The 23,168-nt window shown below is 45.5% G+C and overlaps 1 protein-coding gene across 1 annotated transcript in view; it reads right to left on the bottom strand.

Moving 5' to 3' along the window:
- LOC138265293 (cytochrome P450 2J5-like) overlaps window positions 1-9,881 on the bottom strand; it is a 272,214-nt gene extending 262,333 nt beyond the window's left edge. The window contains exon 1 of the mRNA XM_069212899.1: window positions 9,485-9,881. Coding sequence (XP_069069000.1) covers window positions 9,485-9,655 — 171 coding nt within the window. The 5' untranslated portion in view covers window positions 9,656-9,881. The remainder of the gene's footprint in view (window positions 1-9,484) is intronic.
- Between the last annotated feature and the right edge of the window lie 13,287 nt (window positions 9,882-23,168).

Here is a 23,168-nt window from a genome sequence, read left to right as displayed (position 1 = left end):
CCCCGCCGTCTCAAGAACCGCTCCGCTGGGCCCCGCCGTCTCAAGAACCGCTGAACTGGGCCCTTCAAGGCAAGGAGCGCTGAACTGGGCCCCGCCGTCTCAAGAACCGCTGAACTGGGCCCTTCAAGGCAAGGAGCGCTGAACTGGGCCCCGCCGTCTCAAGCACCGCTGAACTGGGCCCCGCCGTCTCAAGCACCGCTGAACTGGGCCCCGCCGTCTCAAGCACCGCTGAACTGGGCCCCGCCGTCTCAAGAACTGCTCCGCTGGGCCCCGCCGTCTCAAGCACCGCTGAACTGGGCCCTTCAAGGCAAGGAGCGCTGAACTGGGCCCCGCCGTCTCAAGCACCGCTCCGCTGGGCCCCGCCGTCTCAAGAACCGCTCAGCTGGGCCCCGCCGTCTCAAGCACCGCTGAACTGGGCCCTTCAAGGCAAGGAGCGCTGAACTGGGCCCCGCCGTCTCAAGCACCGCTCCGCTGGGCCCCGCCGTCTCAAGAACCGCTCCGCTGGGCCCCGCCGTCTCAGGAACCGCTGAACTGGGCCCTTCAAGGCAAGAACCGCTGGCCCTTTGGCAGACGTGGCAGGGCAGGATCTATCTCGGGCAGGGCTGCAGGATGTCCTCTGGCCAACTTGCCTCCTCCAGTGGCAGTGGGGTCTGTTATGGACTGTATGGACTGTGGCTTTGCTCTCCCCAGGATGGCCCAGTGGGCGGGCCACCCACTGTATGGACTGTATGGACTGTGGCTTTGCTCTCCCCAGGATGGCCCAGTGGGCGGGCCACCCACTGTATGGACTGTATGGACTGTGGCTTTGCTCTCCCCAGGATGGCCCAGTGGGCGGGCCACCCACTGTATGGACTGTATGGACTGTGGCTTTGCTCTCCCCAGGATGGCCCAGTGGGCGGGCCACCCACTGTATGGACTGTATGGACTGTGGCTTTGCTCTCCCCAGGATGGCCCAGTGGGCGGGCCACCCACTGTATGGACTGTATGGACTGTGGCTTTGCTCTCCCCAGGATGGCCCAGTGGGCGGGCCACCCACTGTATGGACTGTATGGACTGTGGCTTTGCTCTCCCCAGGATGGCCCAGTGGGCGGGCCACCCACTGTATGGACTGTATGGACTGTGGCTTTGCTCTCCCCAGGATGGCCCAGTGGGCAGGCCACCCACTGTATGGACTGTATGGACTGTGGCTTTGCTCTCCCCAGGATGGCCCAGTGGGCAGGCCACCCACTGTATGGACTGTTTGGACTGTGGCTTTGCTCTCCCCAGGATGGGCCAGTGGTCATGGAGTCCCCTCGTGGATCTGGCGTTGTGTACTCAAGTGGCTGAGGTGCCCCCCCTTCCCTTCCCCCTGAGGTGCCTGTCCGATTTTCTTGCTGATGCCCCTGCAGTGTTCTCTCCGTGGAGTTCTTGTCGTGGGACTGGGCCTTGCCCCTTTGCACAGGAACCCTGTGATCCACGGACAGTGGTTGGACTACATTTAGTAGCTGTATATATTTTGTATATAGTTTATTTATTTATTGCGATTACTGGTGTCCATATTTCAATATATCTGCCCGTTTATGATCTCTTCTTTTGGTCTTTGCATTATTTCGGAGGGGGGTGGTTTGTGGGTTGTGACAGTGATCTGTGGGAATGCATTGATGTGTGTGTTGTAGTGGGTGTGGGTGGGTGGGTGTGTGCCGGTAATCTTTTCCCTCCCCTGTGTCGTAGGTGCAGTACTCACCGATGTCTTCGGCGCCGCCGGGCGTGCTCCTGGTATATGAGCAGGAATAGGAGTGCGGGGATGACCTGCAACTCTGGTCCCATGCTGCCGGAATCTCGCGTGGAGTGCGTAGAGGTGAGCGTTTTCCCGTTCGTAGTCTGTTTCCGCCGTGTTCTTATCGGCGGTGCTCCCGCCCCGGAAAAGGTGGCAGATTGGTGGGTCGTAATAGGGTGGGCGGTACATTGTCTGCCGCCTGGCTGTTGGCGGGAACCGCCGCGCTGTTTGTTTGTACCGCTGTGGCGGGCGGAGTGTTAAGTTGGCGGGCTGTGTTGGCGGTTCCCGCCAGGGTCAGAATTGAATATTTTAGACCGCCGGCCTGTTGGCGGCTTGGCCGCCGCTTTATCACCGACCGCCAGGGTCAGAATGAGGGCCTATATTTTTTAAAGTGAAAAAGACAACCATAGTTCTTGATAAGTGCATCTGATTTGCAGGAAATGGACATTTTACACTGGTCACAGCTGTGTGCACTACATCAAACACCACTGTTTGTGTTTATTTGTACCATCATGTTGTCATTATATATTGTTTGAATGCCAAAAGTGAACACTTTCTGTCTTTAATTACCATTTAAGCAACAAGAAATAAGTCAGTCAACTAAGTATTTGGTTGTAAGGTATTCTATTATTTGACTATCACATTAAAACCAGCTAACTGACATTTTTTTCTGTTTGGCCATTTTTAAATCTAGGGAATCATGCCCTACAGGTGCTATTGCTTTTCTTCAAGCAGTTTGAGGAATCATCTCCCAGTTTGACAAAGGTGTTAAAGTATGAGTGACAGTAACAGTGGTGCAGCCAGTGTGTCATGCACCCTAGTGCAAGGAAGTAAATGCCCCAACTGCTGTTTGAACTGTAAAATACATCATTAATCAGGGTTCCGTTGTCCCTTAGGCTTCTGGGCCCAGGTGCAACTGAACCTGCTGCACCAATGGAAGCTACATCTCTGGAAGGTAAACCTAAGGCACTGGTAACTTCTCATTCTACTGACCTTTAGATCTGACACAATCAATATTGACTCCAGGGACAGTTCACCCTCTTATAAGTAGAATACACAGGATGTTAGAGAAGATCCAGGACAGAATAAAAGAAGGGTCAGTCAACTTGCAAAGCCTTGCCGTGTGCGGCCTAGGGTTTGTCTACTGGCACAAGGGACTCCACACCACAGGACCAAAACATATATTGAGAGCAGGAGATGCCAGATGGGAGCAAACGTATTTGTTCCTGACCACGCCAGTGAGTGCAGGCAAACTACTATGTACATGTAGTGTGCTTCCTGGCAAAAAGTCTGTAGGAAAGTACCCTCTTTTTGCCATGGTCACCCCCCCTTTCTGCCTGATGTCTGTGTGTTTGACTGTGTTCACTGGGATCCTACTAACCAGGACCCCAGTGATTATGCTCTCTCTCCTCTGAATTTTATGACTGCATACTGGAAACCCAGTATTTCAACCAAAATTGGCATACTGGTGCCCCCTTATAAGTCCCTAGTATATGGTACCTGGGCACCCAGGGCATTGAGGGTTCCAGGGGATCCCTATGGGCTGCATCAGTTCTTTTGCCACCCATAGGGAGCCCATGCAAAGGCTTCTACAGGACTGCCATTGCAGCCTGAGTGAAAAGGTGTATGCACCCTTTTACTGCCATTTACACTGCACCAGGTTATGTATTAGTCACCCCTGTAGAAGGCTTTTCAGCCCTGAGGGCACGGTGTAAAGTACCTGTGTGTGAGGGCACCCCTGCACCAGCACAGGTGCCCCCATGACCTCCAGGAATTCATGAGTGCGGAGACACCATTTTATGTGTGTACTGGACATAGGTCACTACCTATGTCCAGCTACATAATGGTAACTCCGAACATAGGCATGTTTGGTATCAAACATGTTGGACTCATACCCCAATGCTTTTGCAAGAATTGGTTGTATGATTCCATGCACTCTGGGGGCTCCTTAGAGGACCCCCCCAGTATTGCCAAAATAGCCTTCTGAGGTTTTCCAGGCAGCCCCAGCTGCCGCCACCTCTCAGACATGTTTCTGCCCTCCTGTTGCTTGAGCAGCTCAAGCCCAGGAAGGCAGAACAAAGGATTTCCTTTGGGAGAGGGGTGTTACACCCTCTCGCTTTCTAAATAGGTGTTACAAGCATGGGAGGGGTAACCTCTCCAAGCCACTGGAGATGCTTTGAAGGGCACCGATGGTTCCCTCCTTGCATAACCCAGTCTACACCAGTTCAGAGACCCCCAGTCCCAGCTCTGGTGCAAAACTGGGCAAAGGAAAGGGGAGGGACCACTCCCCTGTCCATCACCACCCCAGGGGTGGTGCTCCTAGCTCCTGAAGAGGGTCCCTGAGCTTTGCCATCTTGGATCCCATGTTGGCAGGGCACTCTGGGAGCATCTGAGTGGCCAGTGCAAGCAAGTTACTTCAGAGCCCTCCCCTGATAGGTGCTTACCTGTGTAGCTGACCAATCCCCCTTTCAGGGCTATTTAGGGTCTCTCTCTCAGGTGGTTCTTCAGAATCGGATTGCAAGACTCCAGAAGGAATCCTCTGCATCCTTTAAATCACCTTCTTACTGAAGAAACTGCATCTGGTGCCTCCAGGAACTCTACAAACTGCAACAAAGAAGCAAAGACGACTTCTGCAACATTGTATCTTCAGCTCCTGCCAGCAACTGCAACTGTTTCCCAGTTGTGCATCCTCAGAGGACAGCCTGCCTTCAGCTTGTACCAGAAGAACAAAGGAATCTCCCTTGACGTAAAGGAGTCACTCCCCTGCATCAGCAGGCACCCCTGTGCAGTAACGACCAGTGGCATGGATCCTTTCTCCTGACAAAGTGCGTGGATCCAGCATCACTTGTGTTGGGCTGAAGTGGTCCCGGCGGTCCTGACGTCATACTGTCCAACTTTGGTGGAAGTAAGAGCTTGCCTCCCAATGCAAGACAGTACCCCTGTGCACAGAGTGTTTTGCGGTTGCCAAGGCTTGTTGGCATCCTTCCATGAAGTTCTTCATGCACTATGCAACTCCAACCCCCAGCACTCCTTCCTGCGACGCACAGCTTCCTGGGTGGTTCTCTGGAAGTGTGGGACCGTTTGTTGTAGTGCTGAGTGGGCCTCCTTTGCACCTTCTTTGTCCCCCTGCTGTGGGACTCCTGTGCATGCTGCCTGGTCTCCTGAGGGGTCTCTGAGTTGCTGAGAGGTCCCTCTAATTCCCCCTCCTGGGTAGAGTCCACCAGGTCCTTCCTGGTCCTGGGCAGCACCTTTTTCCGCTAACCACGAGCTTTGCAAGTGCCAAGGCTTGTTGGTGGAATCCAGAAATGCAAACCAGACTGCTATCATCCATCCGGCGTGGGACATCATCTGCACCAACCAGGAACCTGCATCCATTCTCTTGGGTGCAGTACTGACTGTTGTTCTTCACCAATGGTTCTTCTTTTGCACCTTTATCCAGGTTAGCAGGAGCTCCTCTTCTCCATAGACTCTTCAGTGCTTCTTGGACTTGGTCCTCTTCTTCCACAGGTCTTCAGGTCCAGGAATCCATCATTGGTGTCTTGCAGTCTTTTCTGGTTCTTGCAATATCTTCTTTCTCATGTTCTTCTGTGTGTTCTAGGAAAGTTTGTGTTATTTACTCCTGCTTTCCATGGCTCTGGGGTGGGTTCTATTACTTACCTTTGGTGTTTTCTAATACTCCCAGCGCCCCTCTACACAATACACTTGCCTAGGTGGGAAACCGACTTTCGCATTCCACTTTCTTAGTATATTGTTTGTGTTCCCCCAGGTCCATTTCTAACTATTGTGATTCTCACTATTTGCATTGTTTTCTAACTGTTTTACAGCTATTTCTGCATACCAGTGTATATAATTTGTATAAGGGAGTATAGTCTCTAAGGTATTTTTGTCATTTGTGTCACCAAAATAAAGTACCTTTATTTTGTAACTCTGAGTATTTTGTTTTGTGTGTGTGAGTACTGTGTAACTACAGTGGCATTGCATGAGCATTGCATTTCACTATAGGGGATAACTGGACCTGGTATAAGGTTTTGTTACCTTAGGTATCCACTACAAACCAGGGGAGCCTCTTACAAAGTCACTAAGGGAGCCCGAGGGGATGGGGGTTCCATGGGCTTTTTTAAGGCTCGGGAGGGTGGGCCACCTGACCCCCATCTCTTTTATTTAGTGTGACAGCCCCAGGCGATGTGGTCGGAGTCTAACTAGGCTCTGCAAGTGGGGTGTATGCCCCCTCTATATTTAATTATGTAGCCCTGAAAACTTTACCAACAAGTTTCTATTGTGGTCCATATCCATGGAACATATGTTGGAGCTGTCACATGGAGCAGAAGACGGAAGGGAACCCCCATCATATGACACATGAGGCCTGATTTAGATGTGGTGGTGTTACCATCAAAACGTCACAGCGGCAGACCCGAGAATACTGTCAAGTCGACAGTGTTCCTCCCACTATATTTAAATGTTACAGTCCTGCAAGTGGTGTACTGGGGGTGGTTTGCTGACGAAGAGAGGACTTCACGGGACCCAGTGGACATCGGACAATGGCTGTGGCTATGGAACAGAGGTACGCCACAAAAACAATGTACATTTGCCAAATGTATCCTCCTGCATCACACATGACACGACACAACACATACACACCATTATCCATTGCCATTCCACCCCTCACAACACGTACATGTCACAAACACATATTGACATGCATCCATGATATAACATACAAACACTATTGACACTGCACCCACACATGACACAACCACAGCATCCTACACAACTACACACTCATACACACACACACATCACAAGCACACACATCACAACTACCGCTACACAGCAACGTTCACCTGAATGTTGCATGCAGCAACACAACAAAACATACACAATGTTAATGCCATATGCAAGTGGCACACATACTCACACAACCACATGACTCACTCCTGCTCCCTCCACCACACCCAGCAAATCACATTGCATCCTCACATATACGTACTGACCCACACACACAGCTGGAATTATTTTAAAAAATTACTGTGACATGTAGATGCCTGCAGTGGTCCTGACCTCATGTGCAGTGACACCCCCCAAAAAACGCACACAGCCAATGTGGGTTCCAAACCTTCATGTCCAGGGAGAGGGGGTGTTTTCTCCATGATACAGTGGTTGTGTCCAGTCAGAAACAGTGAAATTGGGAAAAAAAGGTGCCATCACTTCTCCCCAGCCGTAATCTGCCAAGTCAGAAGTGGATGTCGAACCACCACATTTTGCTTGGCAGTAACCCACATCCAAATCTGCATGTTGGTAAGTGTGGTTGGGGTACCGGAGTAGCCACAGGTTCTCAGGGTGCCGTCGCCAATGGCAATCCTTGGCGGAGTCGGCGAGACTTGAGCGATTTAATGTCTATTGGACTGGCAACATCTACATCTGGCAGGTGGACTGCCAAGCCTGCAGACCGGGATTCCTTTGAAAAAGTGGTGGCAGACCTATTACTTTCAACATCTAAATCAGGCCTAATGTATCCTAGAAACAACAGGCTTTTGCACTAAACATTTTAATGCACTACCCTGTGCTGCCCTTCCCAATATTGCTCCATTTCCGACAGACTAAGGGCCATATTTACAAGTGGCTTGTGCCGCCTATGTGTCACTTTCTTTGACATGACGATGGTGTAGGCCCATATCTACAAGGCCACAAAAAAGCCACTTTGCATGGCTTTTCATGGCCTTGTAGCTATGGAGTAAGGCAACACCACCCAAGCCACTGCATTGCCCTACTGTGCATCAAAGTGGTGTTCTATGTTTAGGGATGCATCAAAAGCCTTCACCTCCCCAGGGGAGGCATAAGAGAGGCACAATGTAGAGAAATACCTTTATTTCTAGTCATTTTCTCCTGTTTCTCTGTGATGGATTCTGCAGCACACACAGAAAGAGGAAAACGCCTCTTGTGATTATTTTTGTGCTGGAAGGCATCCCTTCCTGCACAGAAAAGCAATCATCCACGCAACACACCATGGCACAAGGGTGACTGCATTAGGTCATGGCAGGTCATTGTGCACCAGCGCAGGGGAAAAGGACAAGAATGCACCACATCTTGTAGATATGGTCCATTCCTACCCTTTTCTTTTGACACAGGGCAGTGCAGCAAAATGGCTTGTGGTGCTGCCTTGTGCAAAAGTAAATATGCCCCTCACTTTCTTAGAGCTGGAGACAAATATCTAGTGTTCCCAGGCAGATTTTCTGCATGATGATGAACTTGCCTCTTAGGTGACTGCTTGACTGTACTGGAGATGGGGTTAACACAAAGTTATCCTCTTTCCAGTGTCTGTCTCAACGATTCCCATGTATGCTGTATGACACTACTGTTGTTTGGACCCAGATGATCGACAGATACAGGTTATTGGTCATTTTAGCTATACCCTCGGTGTTCAGACATCTATGAAGCCTGACATGAAAGCAATCCCTTCCCCGTAGTGTGACGTGTGTCCATAGAGACATCAAATCATAAGGAGTTGATGTACTCTTGCCAGGAGCCACGATGTATCCGTGCAAGTTTAAGTTGTGGATTACAGCAGTGAATCGTACTGGTGGCTGTTTTCCCTTTGTCCTTAGAAGGTCCCTGTGCTACTCCAACCTCTCCCGATATCTCTACATTCTACTGAGGCTTAGGTAGTTGTGTATTTGGTTCAAACCAGCAAACCCTTTGATTAAACAGAAGCTAATCCAAGCAGACCTGCCTCGGGCCTTGAGACAACAGCACCCACAGCAAGGAATGACCATTTGCCTGAGCCTGAACCCCACAACCTCCTTTCCAATATTTCCAGCAGAGCGTGTAACCCTTCAACAGCTCCCTGTTGGACTATCTGAAATGAATATACTATTTCTGGTAGCAATATAGGACGTATCACATCAGATTGAAGTTAGAGATGCTGGTAGAGTTGTGGGATTTTGTTCACCATGAGAATCAGATATGTGCCTAGAAGAGTGAAGCTGGATTTGGTTGGTTCCTTTTAAATGTTGAAGGGCAACACAAACACTAGTTGGTTTGTTGGTCTGTCACCAATGGACTCTAATTCTGTATACATGCTATCCCTTTCAGCCAGAGGAACAGTTCATATCTCTAAGTTTTGTGAATCTCTGTGCACACACTAATATGAAAGAATTAGATATGTTATTGTATTTGTGTAGCAATTCTCAAGATGCTGGTGCTTCAAACTGAGGAGGAGGCGGGAGACTGCCCTGTTCAGTGGGAAACTGTCATAACTTATCTCAAAGAACTGCAAAGCCTCAGCAGGTGCCAGTGCTGCCCTATGGATCTGCTGATTGAACATAAGAGCCTGCCCAAGATCCAAGTGATGCTGCCACTGCCCATCCTGGTCATGATGCACTCCCTTCACAAGTGAGATGCTTGTGTATGAATGTCAGTGTTTTCTCTCTTACTGAGATCCAGTGCTGCCTGCATTCACTCCCTATACAGTAAGAGTGAAGAGCTGAAGAATTGGTGGCTGCTAGTGTGAGAGGGTTGCCAGAGCACTCTTACTTCACCATCAGTGCCTCAGTTCGCACCATGAAATGTGCAACACATCAGTTCTCCACTCCCCACCTGTAACACTGAAATACACCACCTGCCTTCAGCCACAGTGCGACTGATGTGTCCTCCCACAGCAGCAGCCAGTGCTGTGGTGTCCACCCTGGACTCACCCGATCCCCTGGACCTGCCCTCCCCAGCTGCTCTTACCTGCATGAGGGTCTCATAGCGAAGCTCACATTTCAGGGTCCACAGGTTGCCGATGATGGGGAGCGGGGTTGGGCCAGGAGGATACCGTCTTCTCAACAACTGAAGCTTGAGATATTGCGTTGCGATAAGAGTAACCACCAGGGCCAGTAACACAGCACCCAGGGGCGGCATGGCGGACACCTGCTTTTACCTGGGGTACAACACAGGCTGAACCTTCACTTATATTCCACCTCGCTCTCTGTTTCTCTTTGTAGCATTAATTTCTTCCTCGCCCTTTTACCTCCTCTCACCGTCTCTCCTGTCTCAGAACCTCCTGCTCATCTGTCACTTGATGACTCCTGACAGTGCGTCCTAGTTCTGATCGTCTCAACTCATCCCTCCCTCTCCTGGAAACCACTCCCAGTGCTTCCCTGTTCCAATTTCAGTCCATCCTCCTCTCCCGGGCACTCAAGGAGAGTTGGCCTTAAGTAAACCAGTCAGAGAAGTCATGTGCATTGAACAGTGCACAGTGTTTTCTCTCTGACCTATGTGTCTCCTGTGAACTTTCCCACGAGACGCTCAGTTCTGGCACACGTGTTTGTTAAGAATGGCCGCGCCAACGCCCAGGTGTTATTAACGTGTGTCATTGACAGCTCTTCAGTTTGGAAGGTGATGTCTATTTTTCTGGGTGACAAGCTGGTTGCTGTGCAGCAGTTTTGGGTAACATTCATCTCTTCCTGAAAAAACTCTGTCCTGAAAAATTCAATCAACAGTCGCCTCGACCTCTGACTCTCGAGTGCTCTCTGAGATGACGAACTGAACCGCTCACGTGCACATGATCGTGGAAAATAACATGAAACAATTTTATTCTCCTTCTGTGCATGATGTCTCGAGATTCTTGATTCCATGCAAGGAAATCGTCCCAGTTCCGGTTCTAGTATTTTTGAGGCCCTGGGCAGAATGGGATCATGCGTCGCCCTATAAGATGTAACATCACAGGCAGTGACATAAATTGACCATTATTTTTTTTACAGCCTGCATCCTGAAATCATGTATTCTGAGGTCCTTGTTTAAGTGATAATTAAGAAAAAGGGGTGAAAGTGAAATAAAACTATTGCCTAGGATCACACAATTTGCGAAAGTGGGGATTAAGCCCAGGTTTTCTGGTTTCACATTGTGCATTTCACCAACCAGAGGTATATGCTTTGCTTCCCCTTCCTAAGACTGGGAGCAGTAGGTGTATGTCCCTTATCCCAGACTCTCTGAGAGTAGACTCTTTACTGAGATTTCTTAGACAGCTCTTTATGAGAAGTCTTAGCTTATTTCTTGGTCTGCTGTTATTTGAACTGAGAATACTTTCCAACTTTTTATCTCAAACCTTAATACCTTAATAACATTAATACCTTAATAGAAGAATGAACAACTAAACGATCTGTAAATAAAACCATCGAACTCACATTTTCTTTATTGACGGAACTAAAAGAAATGATAATTGATGACTCTATATAGTGACATCAGCTCCTTAAAGCTCTGTCAACATCAAAGATCCATTGACCTGTATGCGGGGTTCTTGACTGATGAGTAAGTGATAGTGAAACCCCATGCTCCAACACCTGCATCTGAGGTCAAGGTGTGAGAGTGATGTGCATATGCACACATATTTCTAAGGACAAGAAAGCCTAATCAAGGGACTACATTAAAATGATTTGGACACTCATGAATCCCATTTTGGCATTGATACCAAGAATAAGTGTTTATTTATGTCACACATGTAAGTGTTGCATGGTAGGACAAGTGCAAGACCCTATCTTTTTTAGAAGCCAAATAGAGATCGAACATTTGCAACAGGACCTGCCACTCGGCAACCACTCACATATGAGCAACAGCCTGTGTCCCCACCAGCATCAGAACATTAAGGGAACCTGGTGGGAGCCCCACACGTCACCCCATTTTGAATTCCCCTATGTGTCTAGTTTTAGGAAATGTCCAGGTTTGGTAGGTTTTCCTAGGTGCCGGCTGAGCTAGAGGCCAAAATCCACAGCTAGGCACTTTGCAAAAAACTGGTCCGTTTTCTTTAGGAAAATGTGATGTTGTCAAGTTGTGTTTTGGGCACTTCCTGTCATGAGCACTAGGCCTACCCACACAAGTGAGTTACCATTTTTATCGGGAGACTTGGGTGAATCCTAAGTGGAATTAAATTTGTGGCTCCTCTTAGATTCCACTACTTTCTATCACCGAAATGTGAGGAAAAAGTGTTTTTTTTTGCCAAATTTTGAGGTTTACAAAGGATTCTGGGTAACAGAACCTGGTAATAGACCCACAAGTCAGCCCATTCTGAATTCTCCTAGGTGTCTAGTTTTTAGAAATGCACAGGTTTGGTAGGTTTTCCGAGGTGCAGGCTGAGATAGAGGCCAAAATCCCTTCTAGGCACTTTGCAAAACAAAAGGTCATTTTTTTCTAGGAAAATGTGCCGTGTCCACGTTGTGTTCTGGGACATTTCCTGTCACGGGCACTAGGCCTACCCACACAAGTATGATACCATTTTTATTGGGATACTTGGGGGAACGCTTGGTGGAATGACATTTGTGGCTCCTCTTAGATTCCAGAACTTTCCATCACCGAAATGTGAAGAAAAGGAGATGCTTTTGCCTAATTTTGAGGTTTGCAAAGGATTTTGGGTAAGAGCACCTGGCGAGAGACCCACAAGTCATCCCATTCTGAATTCCCCTACGTGTCTAGTTTTTAGAAATCTCCAGGTTTGGTAGGTTTTCCTAGGTGCCGGCTGAGCTAGAGGCCAAAATCCACAGCTAGGCACTTTGCAAAAAACGGGTCTGTTTTCTTTAGGAAAATGTGATGTGTTCAATTTGTGTTTTGGGCACTTCCTGTCATGAGCACTAGGCCTACCCACACAAGTGAGGTACCATTTTTCTTCAGAGACTTAGGTGAATCCTGGGTGGAATGAAATTTGTATCTCCTCTTAGATTCCATTATTTTCCATCACCGAAATGTGAGGAAAAAAGTGTTTTTTTTGCCAAATTGTGAGGTTTGCAAAGGATTATGGGTAACAGAACCTGGTAAGAGCCCCACAACTCAGCCCATTCTGAATTCCCCTAGGTGTCTAATCTTTAGAAATGCACAGGTTTGGTAGGTTTTCCTAGGTGCCGGCTGAGCTAGAGGCCAAAATCCACAGCTAGGCACTTTGCAAAAAAAAAGGTCAGTTTTTTCTAGAAAAATGTGCCGTGTCCACATTTTGTTCTGGGGCACTTACTGCCGCGGGCACTAGGCCTACCCACACAAGTGAGGTACCATTTTTCTTCGGAGACTTAGGTGAATCCTGGGTGGAACGAAATTTGTAGCTCCTCTTAGATTCCATTATTTTCCATCACCGAAATGTGAGGAAAAAATGTTTTTTTTCTCCAAATTTTGAGGTTTGCAAAGGATTATGGGTAACAGAACCTGGTAAGAGCCCCACAACTCAGCCCATTCTGAATTCCCCTATGTGTCTTTTTTTTTGGAAATGTCCAGGTTTGGTAGGTTTTCCTAGGTGCCGGCTGAGCTAGAGGCCAAAATCCACAGCTAGGCACTTTGCAAAAAACTGGTCCGTTTTCTTTAGGAAAATGTGATGTTGTCAAGTTGTGTTTTGGGCACTTCCTGTCGTGAGCACTAGGCCTACCCACACAAGTTAGTTACCATTTTTATCGGGAGACTTGGGTGAATCCTCAGTGGAATTACATTTGTGGCTCCTCTTAGATTCCATTACTTTCTATCACCGAAATGTGAGGAAAAAGTGTTTTTTTTTGCCAAATTTTGAGGTTTACAAAGGATTCTGGGTAACAGAACCTGGTAATAGCCCCACAAGTCAGCCCATTCTGAATTCTCCTAGGTGTCTAGTTTTTAGAAATGCACAGGTTTGGTCGGTTTTCCTAGGTGCAGGCTGAGATGGAGGCCAAAATCCCTTCTAGGCACTTTGCAAAACAAAAGGTAATTTTTTCTAGGAAAATGTGCTGTGTCCACGTTGTGTTCTGGGACATTTCCTGTCACGGGCACTAGGCCTACCCACACAAGTTAGATACCATTTTTATTGGGATACTTGGGGGAACGCTTGGTGGAATGAAATTTGTGGCTCCTCTTAGATTCCAGAACTTTCCATCACCGAAATGTGAAGAAAAGGAGATGCTTTTGCCTAATTTTGAGGTTTGCAAAGGATTTTGGGTAAGAGCACCTGGCGAGAGACCCACAAGTCATCCCATTCTGAATTCCTCTACGTGTCTAGTTTTTAGAAATGTCCAGGTTTGGTAGGTTTTCCTAGGTGCCGGCTGAGCTAGAGGCCAAAATCCACAGCTAGGCACTTTGCAAAAAACGGGTCTGTTTTCTTTAGGAAAATGTGATGTGTTCAATTTGTTTTTTGGGCACTTCCTGTCGTGAGCACTAGGCCTACCCACACAAGTGAGGTACCATTTTTCTTCAGAGACTTATGTGAATCCTGGGTGGAATGAAATTTGTATCTCCTCTTAGATTCCATTATTTTCCATCACCGAAATGTGAGGAAAAAAGTATTTTTTTTGCCAAATTGTGAGGTTTGCAAAGGATTATGGGTAACAGAACCTGGTAAGAGCCCCACAACTCAGCCCATTCTGAATTCCCCCAGGTGTCTAATCTTTAGAAATGCACAGGTTTGGTAGGTTTTCCTAGGTGCCGGCTGAGCTAGAGGCCAAAATCCACAGCTAGGCACTTTGCAAAAAAAAAGGTCAGTTTTTTCTAGAAAAATGTGCTGTGTCCACATTTTGTTCTGGGGCACTTACTGCCGCGGGCACTAGGCCTACCCACACAAGTGAGGTACCATTTTTCTTCGGAGACTTAGGTGAATCCTGGGTGGAACGAAATTTGTAGCTCCTCTTAGATTCCATTATTTTCCATCACCAAAATGTGAGGAAAAAATGTTTTTTTTCTCCAAATTTTGAGGTTTGCAAAGGATTATGGGTAACAGAACCTGGTAAGAGCCCCACAACTCAGCCCATTCTGAATTCCCCTATGTGTCTTTTTTTTTAGAAATGTCCAGGTTTGGTAGGTTTTCCTAGGTGCCGGCTGAGCTAGAGGCCAAAATCCACAGCTAGGCACTTTGCAAAAAACTGGTCCGTTTTCTTTAGGAAAATGTGATGTGTTCAAGTTGTGTTTTGGGCACTTCCTGTCGTGAGCACTAGGCCTACCCACACAAGTGAGTTACCATTTTTATCGGGAGACTTGGGTGAATCCTCAGTGGAATTACATTTGTGGCTCCTCTTAGATTCCATTACTTTCTATCACCGAAATGTGAGGAAAAAGTGTTTTTTTTTGCCAAATTTTGAGGTTTACAAAGGATTCTGGGTAACAGAACCTGGTAATAGCCCCACAAGTCAGCCCATTCTGAATTCTCCTAGGTGTCTAGTTTTTAGAAATGCACAGGTTTGGTAGGTTTTCCTAGGTGCAGGCTGAGATAGAGGCCAAAATCCCTTCTAGGCACTTTGCAAAACAAAAGGTCATTTTTTCTAGGAAAATGTGCTGTGTCCACGTTGTGTTCTGGGACATTTCCTGTCACGGGCACTAGGCCTACCCACACAAGTTAGATACCATTTTTATTGGGATACTTGGGGGAACGCTTGGTGGAATGAAATTTGTGGCTCCTCTTAGATTCCAGAACTTTCCATCACCGAAATGTGAAGAAAAGGGGATGCTTTTGCCTAATTTTGAGGTTTGCAAAGGATTTTGGGTAAGAGCACCTGGTGAGAGACACACAAGTCATCCCATTCTGAATTCCCCTACGTGTCTAGTTTTTAGAAATGTCCAGGTTTGGTAGGTTTTCCTAGGTGCCGGCTGAGCTAGAGGCCAAAATCCACAGCTAGGCACTTTGCAATAAACTGGTCCGTTTTCTTTAGGAAAATGTGATGTTGTCAAGTTGTGTTTTGGGCACTTCCTGTCGTGAGCACTAGGCCTACCCACACAAGTGAGTTACCATTTTTATCGGGAGACTTGGGTGAATCCTCAGTGGAATTAAATTTGTGGCTCCTCTTAGATTCCACTACTTTCTATCACCGAAATGTGAGGAAAAAGTGTTTTTTTTAGCCAAATTTTGAGGTTTACAAAGGATTCTGGGTAACAGAACCTGGTAATAGCCCCACAAGTCAGCCCATTCTGAATTCTCCTAGGTGTCTAGTTTTTAGAAATGCACAGGTTTGGTCGGTTTTCCTAGGTGCAGGCTGAGATAGAGGCCAAAATCCCTTCTAGGCACTTTGCAAAACAAAAGGTCATTTTTTTCTAGGAAAATGTGCCGTGTCCACGTTGTGTTCTGGGACATTTCCTGTCACGGGCACTAGGCCTACCCACACAAGTGAGATACCATTTTTATTGGGATACTTGGTGGAACGCTTGGTGGAATGAAATTTGTGGCTCCTCTTAGATTCCAGAACTTTCCATCACCGAAATGTGAAGAAAAGGAGATGCTTTTGCCTAATTTTGAGGTTTGCAAAGGATTCTGGGTAAGAGCACCTGGCGAGAGACTCACAAGTCATCCCATTCTGAATTCCCCTACGTGTCTAGTTTTTAGAAATGTCCAGGTTTGGTAGGTTTTCCTAAGTGCCGGCTGAGCTAGAGGCCAAAATCCACAGCTAGGCACTTTGCAAAAAACGGGTCTGTTTTCTTTAGGAAAATGTGATGTGTTCAATTTGTGTTTTGGGCACTTCCTGTCATGAGCACTAAGCCTACCCACACAAGTGAGGTACCATTTTTCTTCAGAGACTTAGGTGAATCCTGGGTGGAATGAAATTTGTAGCTCCTCTTAGATTCCATTATTTTCCATCACCGAAATGTGAGGAAAAAGTGTTTTTTTTGCCAAATTTGAGGTTTGCAAAGGATTATGGGTAACAGAACCTGGTAAGAGCCCCACAACTCAGCCCATTCTGAATTCCCCTAGGTGTCTAATCTTTAGAAATGCACAGGTTTGGTAGGTTTTCTTAGGTGCCGGCTGAGCTAGAGGCCAAAATCCACAGCTAGGCACTTTGCAAAAAAAAAGGTCAGTTTTTTCTAGAAAAATGTGCCGTGTCCACATTTTGTTCTGGGGCACTTACTGCCGCGGGCACTAGGCCTACCCACACAAGTGAGGTACCATTTTTATTGGGAGACGTGGAGGAATGCTGGGTGGAATGAAATTTGTGGCTCCTCTTAGATTCCTGAACTTTCCATTACCGAAATGTGAGGAAAAGGAGATGCTTTTGCCTAATTTTGAGGTTTGCAAAAGATTCTGGGTAACAGAACCTGGTGAGAGCCCCACAAGTCATACCATTCTAAATTCCCCTACATGTCTAGTTTTTAGAAATGTCCAGGTTTGGTAGGTTTTCCTAGGTGCCGGCTGAGCTAGAGGCCAAAATCAACAGCTAGGCACTTTGCAAAAAAAAAAGGTCATTTTTTTCTAGGAAAATGTGATGTGTCCACGTTGTGTTCTGGGGCATTTCCTGTCACGGTCTCTAGGCCTACCCACACAAATGAGATACCATTTCTATTGGGATACTTGGGGGAACGCTTGGTGGAATGAAATTTGTGGCTCCTCTTAGATTCCAGAACTTTCCATCACCGAAATATGAGGAAAAGGAGATGCTTTTGCCTAATTTTGAGGTTTGTAAAGGGTTGTGAGTAACAGAACATGGTGAGAGCCCCACAGGTCACCCCATTCTGAATTTCCCTAGGTGTCTAGTTGTTAGAAATGTCCAGGTTGGGAATGTTTTCCTAGGTGCCGGATGAGCAAGAGGGCAAAATCCACTGCTAGGCACTTCACAAAAAACAGATCCGTTTTCTTTAGAAAAATGTATTGTGTTCATGTTGTGTTTTGGGGAATTTCCTTTTGCAGGCGCTAGGCCTACCCACACAAGTGAGGTACCATTTTTATTGGGATACTTGGGGGAATGCTGGGTGGAAGGAAATTTGCAGCTCCTCTTAGATTCCAGAACTTTCCATCACCGAAATGTAAGGAAAAAGTGTTTTTGTTGGCCAAATGTTGAGGTTTGCAAAGGATTCTGGGTAACAGAACCTGGTGAGAGCCCCACAAGTTACCCCATTCTGAATCCCCTTGGTGTCTAGTTTTAAGAAATGTACAGGTTTAGTAGGTTCTCCTAGTTGCCGGCTGAGCTAGTGGCCAAAATCCACAGCTAGGCACTTTGCAAAAAAACCAGGTCAGTTTTGGCTAGGAAAATGTGATGTGTCCACGTTGTGTTTTGCGGCATTTCGTGTCACGGGCACTAGGCCTACCCATACAAGTGAGGTACCATTTTTATTGGGATACTTGGGGGAACGCTGGGAGGAAGGACATTTGTGGCTCCTCTTAGATTCCAGAACTTTCCATCACCGAAATGTGAAGAAAAGGTGTTTCTTTTACCAAATTGTGAAGTTTGCAAAGGATTCTGGGTAACCGAACATGGTGAGAGCCCCACAAGTCACCCCATTCTGAATTTCCCTAGGTGCCTAGTTGTGAGAAATGCCCAGGTTTGGTAGGTTTTCCTAGGTGCCGCTTGAGCTAGAGGCCAACATCCAAAGCTAGGCACTTTGCAAAAACAGGTAGTTTTGTAATTGGATCATTTTGATGTGTCGACATTGTGTTTTGGGGCCTTTCCTGTCACGGGCACTAGGCCTACCCACACAAGTGATGTACCATATTTCTTGGTATACCCTGGGTGGAAGGAAATTTGTGGCTCCTCTTAGATTCCAGAACTTTCCATCACCAAAATGTGAGGAAAAAGTGTTTTTTTTGCTACATTTTGAGGTTTCCGAAGGATTCTAGGTAACAGAACCTGATGAGAGCCACACAAGTCAGCCCATTCTGAAGTCCCCTAGGTGTCTTGTTTTTAGAAATGCCCAGGTTTGGTAGGTTTTCCTAGTTGCCGGCTGAACTAGAGGCCAAAGTCCACAGCTAGGCACTTAAAAAACAGGTCTGTTTTCTTTGGGAAAAATGTGATGTGTCCATGTTGCCTTTCCTGTAGTGGGCATTAGGCCTACCCATACAGTGAGGTTCCATTTTTATTGGGGGACCTGGGGAAACACAGAATAGGAGAACAAGTGTGATTGTCCCTTGTTTTTTTCTAAATTTTTTCCTTCCAAATTTGAGTCAGTATGTAAAAAAGACGTGTGTTTGAGAAATGCCCTGTAATTCACATGCTAGTATGGGGACCCTGGAATTCACAGATGTGCAAATAACCACTGCTTCTCAACACCTTATCTTGTGCCCTTTTTGTAAATACAAAGGTTTCCCTGATACCTATTTTGGACTCTTTATATTTTACCAAATAATTTACTGAATACCTAGTACACATTGAAAAACCATTGCAAGGTGTGCCTCGTTTATTGGCTCTGGGTACCTAGGGTTCTTGATGAACCTACAAGCTCAATATATTCCCGCAACCACAAGAGTCCAGCAGACGTAACGGTATATTACTTTTGAAAATCTGACATGGCAGGAAAAAGTTACAGAGTAAAATGTGGAGATAAATGGCTGTGTTTTTACCTCAATTTCAATTTTGTTTTTTATTTTAGCTGTTATTCTCTGTAGGAATTACACAAATGAACCCTTGCTGAATTTTAAATTTTGTCTGCTTTTCCAAAATGTTTAGCTGTCCGGGATCCAGCATTGGTTTTACACCCTTACTTGTCACTAACTGGAAGGAGGCTAAAAGCACCAAAAATAGTAAAAATGGGGTATGTGCCAGTAAAATGTCAAAATTGTGTTAAAAATGAGATTTTCTGATTCAAGTCTGCCTGTTCCTGAAAGCTGGGAAGATGGTGATTTTAACAATGCAAATCCTTTATTGATGCCATTTTCAGGGAAAGAAACACAAGCATTCTTCTGCAGCCCTTTTTTCCCATTTAAAATATATATATATATATATTATATATATATATATATATATATATATATATATATATATATATATATATATATATATATATATATATTTTCTGTATTTTGGCTACTTTCTTGATCTCCTCCAGGGAAACCCACAAACTTTGGGTACCTCTAGAATCCCTAGCATGTTGGGGAAAAAAGGACGCAAATTTGGCATGGTTAGCTTATGTGTACAAAATGTTATTATGGCCTAAGCTCGAACTGCCCCAAATAGCCAATAAAAGGCCTGGCACCAGAGGGAGAAAAGGCCTGACAGCGAAGGGGTTAAAGGCAATGTTTAATGTCTTCATGAGGTACTCAAACATTATAAAAGGTGAAAAAGACAACACTAGAAAAATCCCAAAACAATTTTGAAAAATAGAGAATATTTGTTAAATAAACTGACACCAAAAAAAAAACTAGAGATATGAATTCTTAAAGTTTGAGTAAGAAATAGCACCAAAAAGCACAAAGCATCAAATCTGAGTATTTAGTCATGCTAGGCTGGGTCAAGGTCAAAAGTTAAGGCTGATCGAGATAAACTACCTGTTGGCTAGAGGGACCCAGTTTGTCCCAGTGGAAAGGTTTATGTTATGTTATGTTATTTGAATTTATATAGCGCGTATCTGCCCAGAGGCCTCACAGCGATCAAAATTGAAACAAAAAGCATCCAGCAAAGATAAATTGGAGATTAAACCCTAAAAAGCCACGTCTTCAGGACCTTGCAAAAGGATAATTTATGGTTTATCGCTCATATGCTGATCGGTAATGAGTTCCATAGCTTTGCCCCCTTATATGCCAGGGAACTTCCCCCCATCTAGCTTTCTTCACTTTGTGGATCACTGCCAAATATGCTGATGAAGATCTAAGTGATCTATTTGGAGCATAAAAAGACGCTAATGACCTCAGCATTTCTGGACCTCGATTATGCAAAGCTCTATGCATATGGCATAGTGTTTTAAACTGTATCCTCTTAGCCACTGGCAGCCAATGCAGCGATGAAATCACAGCTTTTCTAGATTCCTGCTTAGAAATATTCAGTACCAAACGTGCAGAGGCGTTCTGGACTTTCTGCAATCTTTTGATCACATAACCAGGTGAGCCCATGAAAGGTGCAATCCCATAATCAATTCGAGAACCGATTAAAGCCTGTACAATTATTCTTTCGGCCGTGAAAGGTAAGATGGTGAAAACACTCCTCAACAGCCTAAGAAGGCCAAAGGAAGAGGCAGCTATTTTGTTAGCTTGATGGGCCATTGACAGTTGTGGATCGAGCCAAACCCCCAAACTTTTAATAAATTCTTTAGGTGGGGGTAGAAAATCCATTCCATCAATCATTGAAGGATTCATGATGGGCTTTGCTTGTTGCCCAAAAATCATCACCTCTGTTTTATTATCCTTCAGTTTAAGTTTACTTCCGGTCATCCATGCTGCCACAGCTTGGAGACATGGACCAAATGCTAACTCTATAGAACGGTAATCCTGTGAAAGAGATATAATTAGTTGTGTATCATCTGCATAAGACACCAAAGTCAGCCCAAAGGGCTGAACTATTTCTGCCAATGGTAGCATGTAGATATTAAATAAAGTGGGGCTAAAAGAAGACCCCTGAGGTACTCCACATCTACTGTTGATTTGATCTGAAAAATATGACCTATCTGAAACCTGAAAAGACCAATCTTTAATAAATGAGTTGATACAGTCTAAAGCTAACCCAGACAATCCAATATCTTGTATCCTATTCATTAATATATCCAGGTGCACCGTATCAAAAGCAGCACTAAGGTCCAAAAGAATAATGGCTGTTTCTATGCCCTTATCTAGTCGCTTTTTCACTTCTTCAGTAACAGCTATCAATGCAGTCTCTGTACCATGTAATGGTCTGAAGCCCATCTGAGAAGCGTGTATCAAGTTATTGACTTCCAGAAAAAGAGACAGTTGAGTTTGGACATATGTTTCAGCTATCTTAGACAGAATCTGCAACAATGAAATAGGCCTATAGTTGCCAAGAAATCCAGGGTCAAGATTAGGTTTCTTCAGAAGTGGTTTAACAATGGCATGTTTCCATTGCTCTGGCACTACACCAGAAGTCATTGAAAGATTGATGGAATTCGTAATAAAGGGAACCGTCAAAGGGACGCCTAGTAATAGTACCTGGGGAGGGGCTGGGGCAAGAGGAGATCCTGATTTGATAGATAGAAAATGTTGTTTAACGATATCTTCCGATATCGGGGGAAAGACTGATTAAGATGTAGTATTCACTGACTTTTGTTTAGAAACCTTATGTGGCTGGTTTATAACACCAGGAAAGGTCAAATAAATGTCTAGCACTTTTTGTTGGAAATATGATTGTAATGCCATTAATTGTGTTTGACCACTGACTTTGTGTTTCGCCACTGCGCATATTAGTTGTTCAATGTTCATCAGTAGCACATTACATGTTGTATTCAGTTTAGCTGCCTATTGGTTTTAATATGGCATTAGACATTACATTGTGTATTCAGTTTAGCTGCCTATTGGCTTTAACGTGGCATTAGACATTACATTTCGTATTTAGGTTAGCTGCCTATTGGCTTTAACGTGGCATTAGACATTACATTCTGTATTGAGTTTAGCTGCCTATGGGCCTTATCGTGCCGTTAGACATTGCAGTTGAGATATTGCAGATGAGCTGTGTTTTTCCACATGGTAGACCGAGCTGTGTTTTCTGTATTTTATTCTCACTGAACCCTAGCGTGATAAGGGAGCGTATATTTTGTGTTTTTTCCCCTCTACCCAGCCTTGGGAAGGAGCGAGCTTTGGAGACTTGGCCACTCTCCAACGCCTATTCTTTTCCCACTCTGATCTACAGTAGCCAGCATGTTTTGACTATTAGAGGAAAGAGCCTGTTAGCAGGCTTTTTCATTATAAAACGGTGTCCCTAGGCAGCAGTGAGGGGGAATTTTCCGAGACTTCAGTCAGGAGCGGACGTCAGCTGCCTGACCTCCCGTTTGGGTGGAAAATCTCTTTCACGCAGTTGAACAGGAGTCATCAACTAGCAGGCATGAGAAAGATGAAGAGCAGTGATAGGCCCTATGGTGCTGAATTTTTACTTTTATTCTTTGCTTTGAAGTTATGCTATAATATAATCACATATATTTGCTGTGTACATTGCAATTGAGAATCACTTTGATATATTTTCCTTTCATTGCTGTGACTACTTTTAATCATGTGCCTCCAACCCACTAATCTCTTCTCTCAGGAACCTCGTGGTGAAGTAATAATAAATGTCTTCTTTAAACTAAGAAGTGCATTCCAGAGATTGTTTTCAGCTCGGTCCTTAGTAAAGCATAACAATGATTCAAGATTGTTGACATGCTCCTGAGATGCATTCAAAAGTGCCATATCCTCTTGGGACTGAGTAATCTCATTGAGGACGCAAAAGATCTGTTTAGGTGAATTAGACGCCTGTTCGATCTTTGCTGTATAATATCTGGTTTGTGCAGATTTAATTTCAATGTGATAAAACCAAATTGCTTTTTTAAAATCTTTTTTTTAGAGATTCATTGTGTGACTTCCTTCATCTCCTTTCCTATTTCCTGCATTCTCTTTTGAGATGCAGCAAATGTGCTGTAAATCAGGGAGAGTTCTGTCTACTACGTTACCTTCCCCTGGTGGATAATGGTAGGTGTGCGTCTAAACTACCCACAATCCAATTGTCTTAGGACTTTGACAGGTCTGTAACATTATTTTGGCTGGATGGTTTATTCCTTTCCAAGGTGTAAATCCAGGCATCAGCATTAAGCTTATGCCAATGCCTGGAGG

The sequence above is a fragment of the Pleurodeles waltl genome, chromosome 11, assembly GCF_031143425.1.
Source record: "Pleurodeles waltl isolate 20211129_DDA chromosome 11, aPleWal1.hap1.20221129, whole genome shotgun sequence".
Classification (NCBI taxonomy): domain Eukaryota; kingdom Metazoa; phylum Chordata; class Amphibia; order Caudata; family Salamandridae; genus Pleurodeles; species Pleurodeles waltl.
This window is presented reverse-complemented; position numbering and strand designations above follow the sequence as displayed.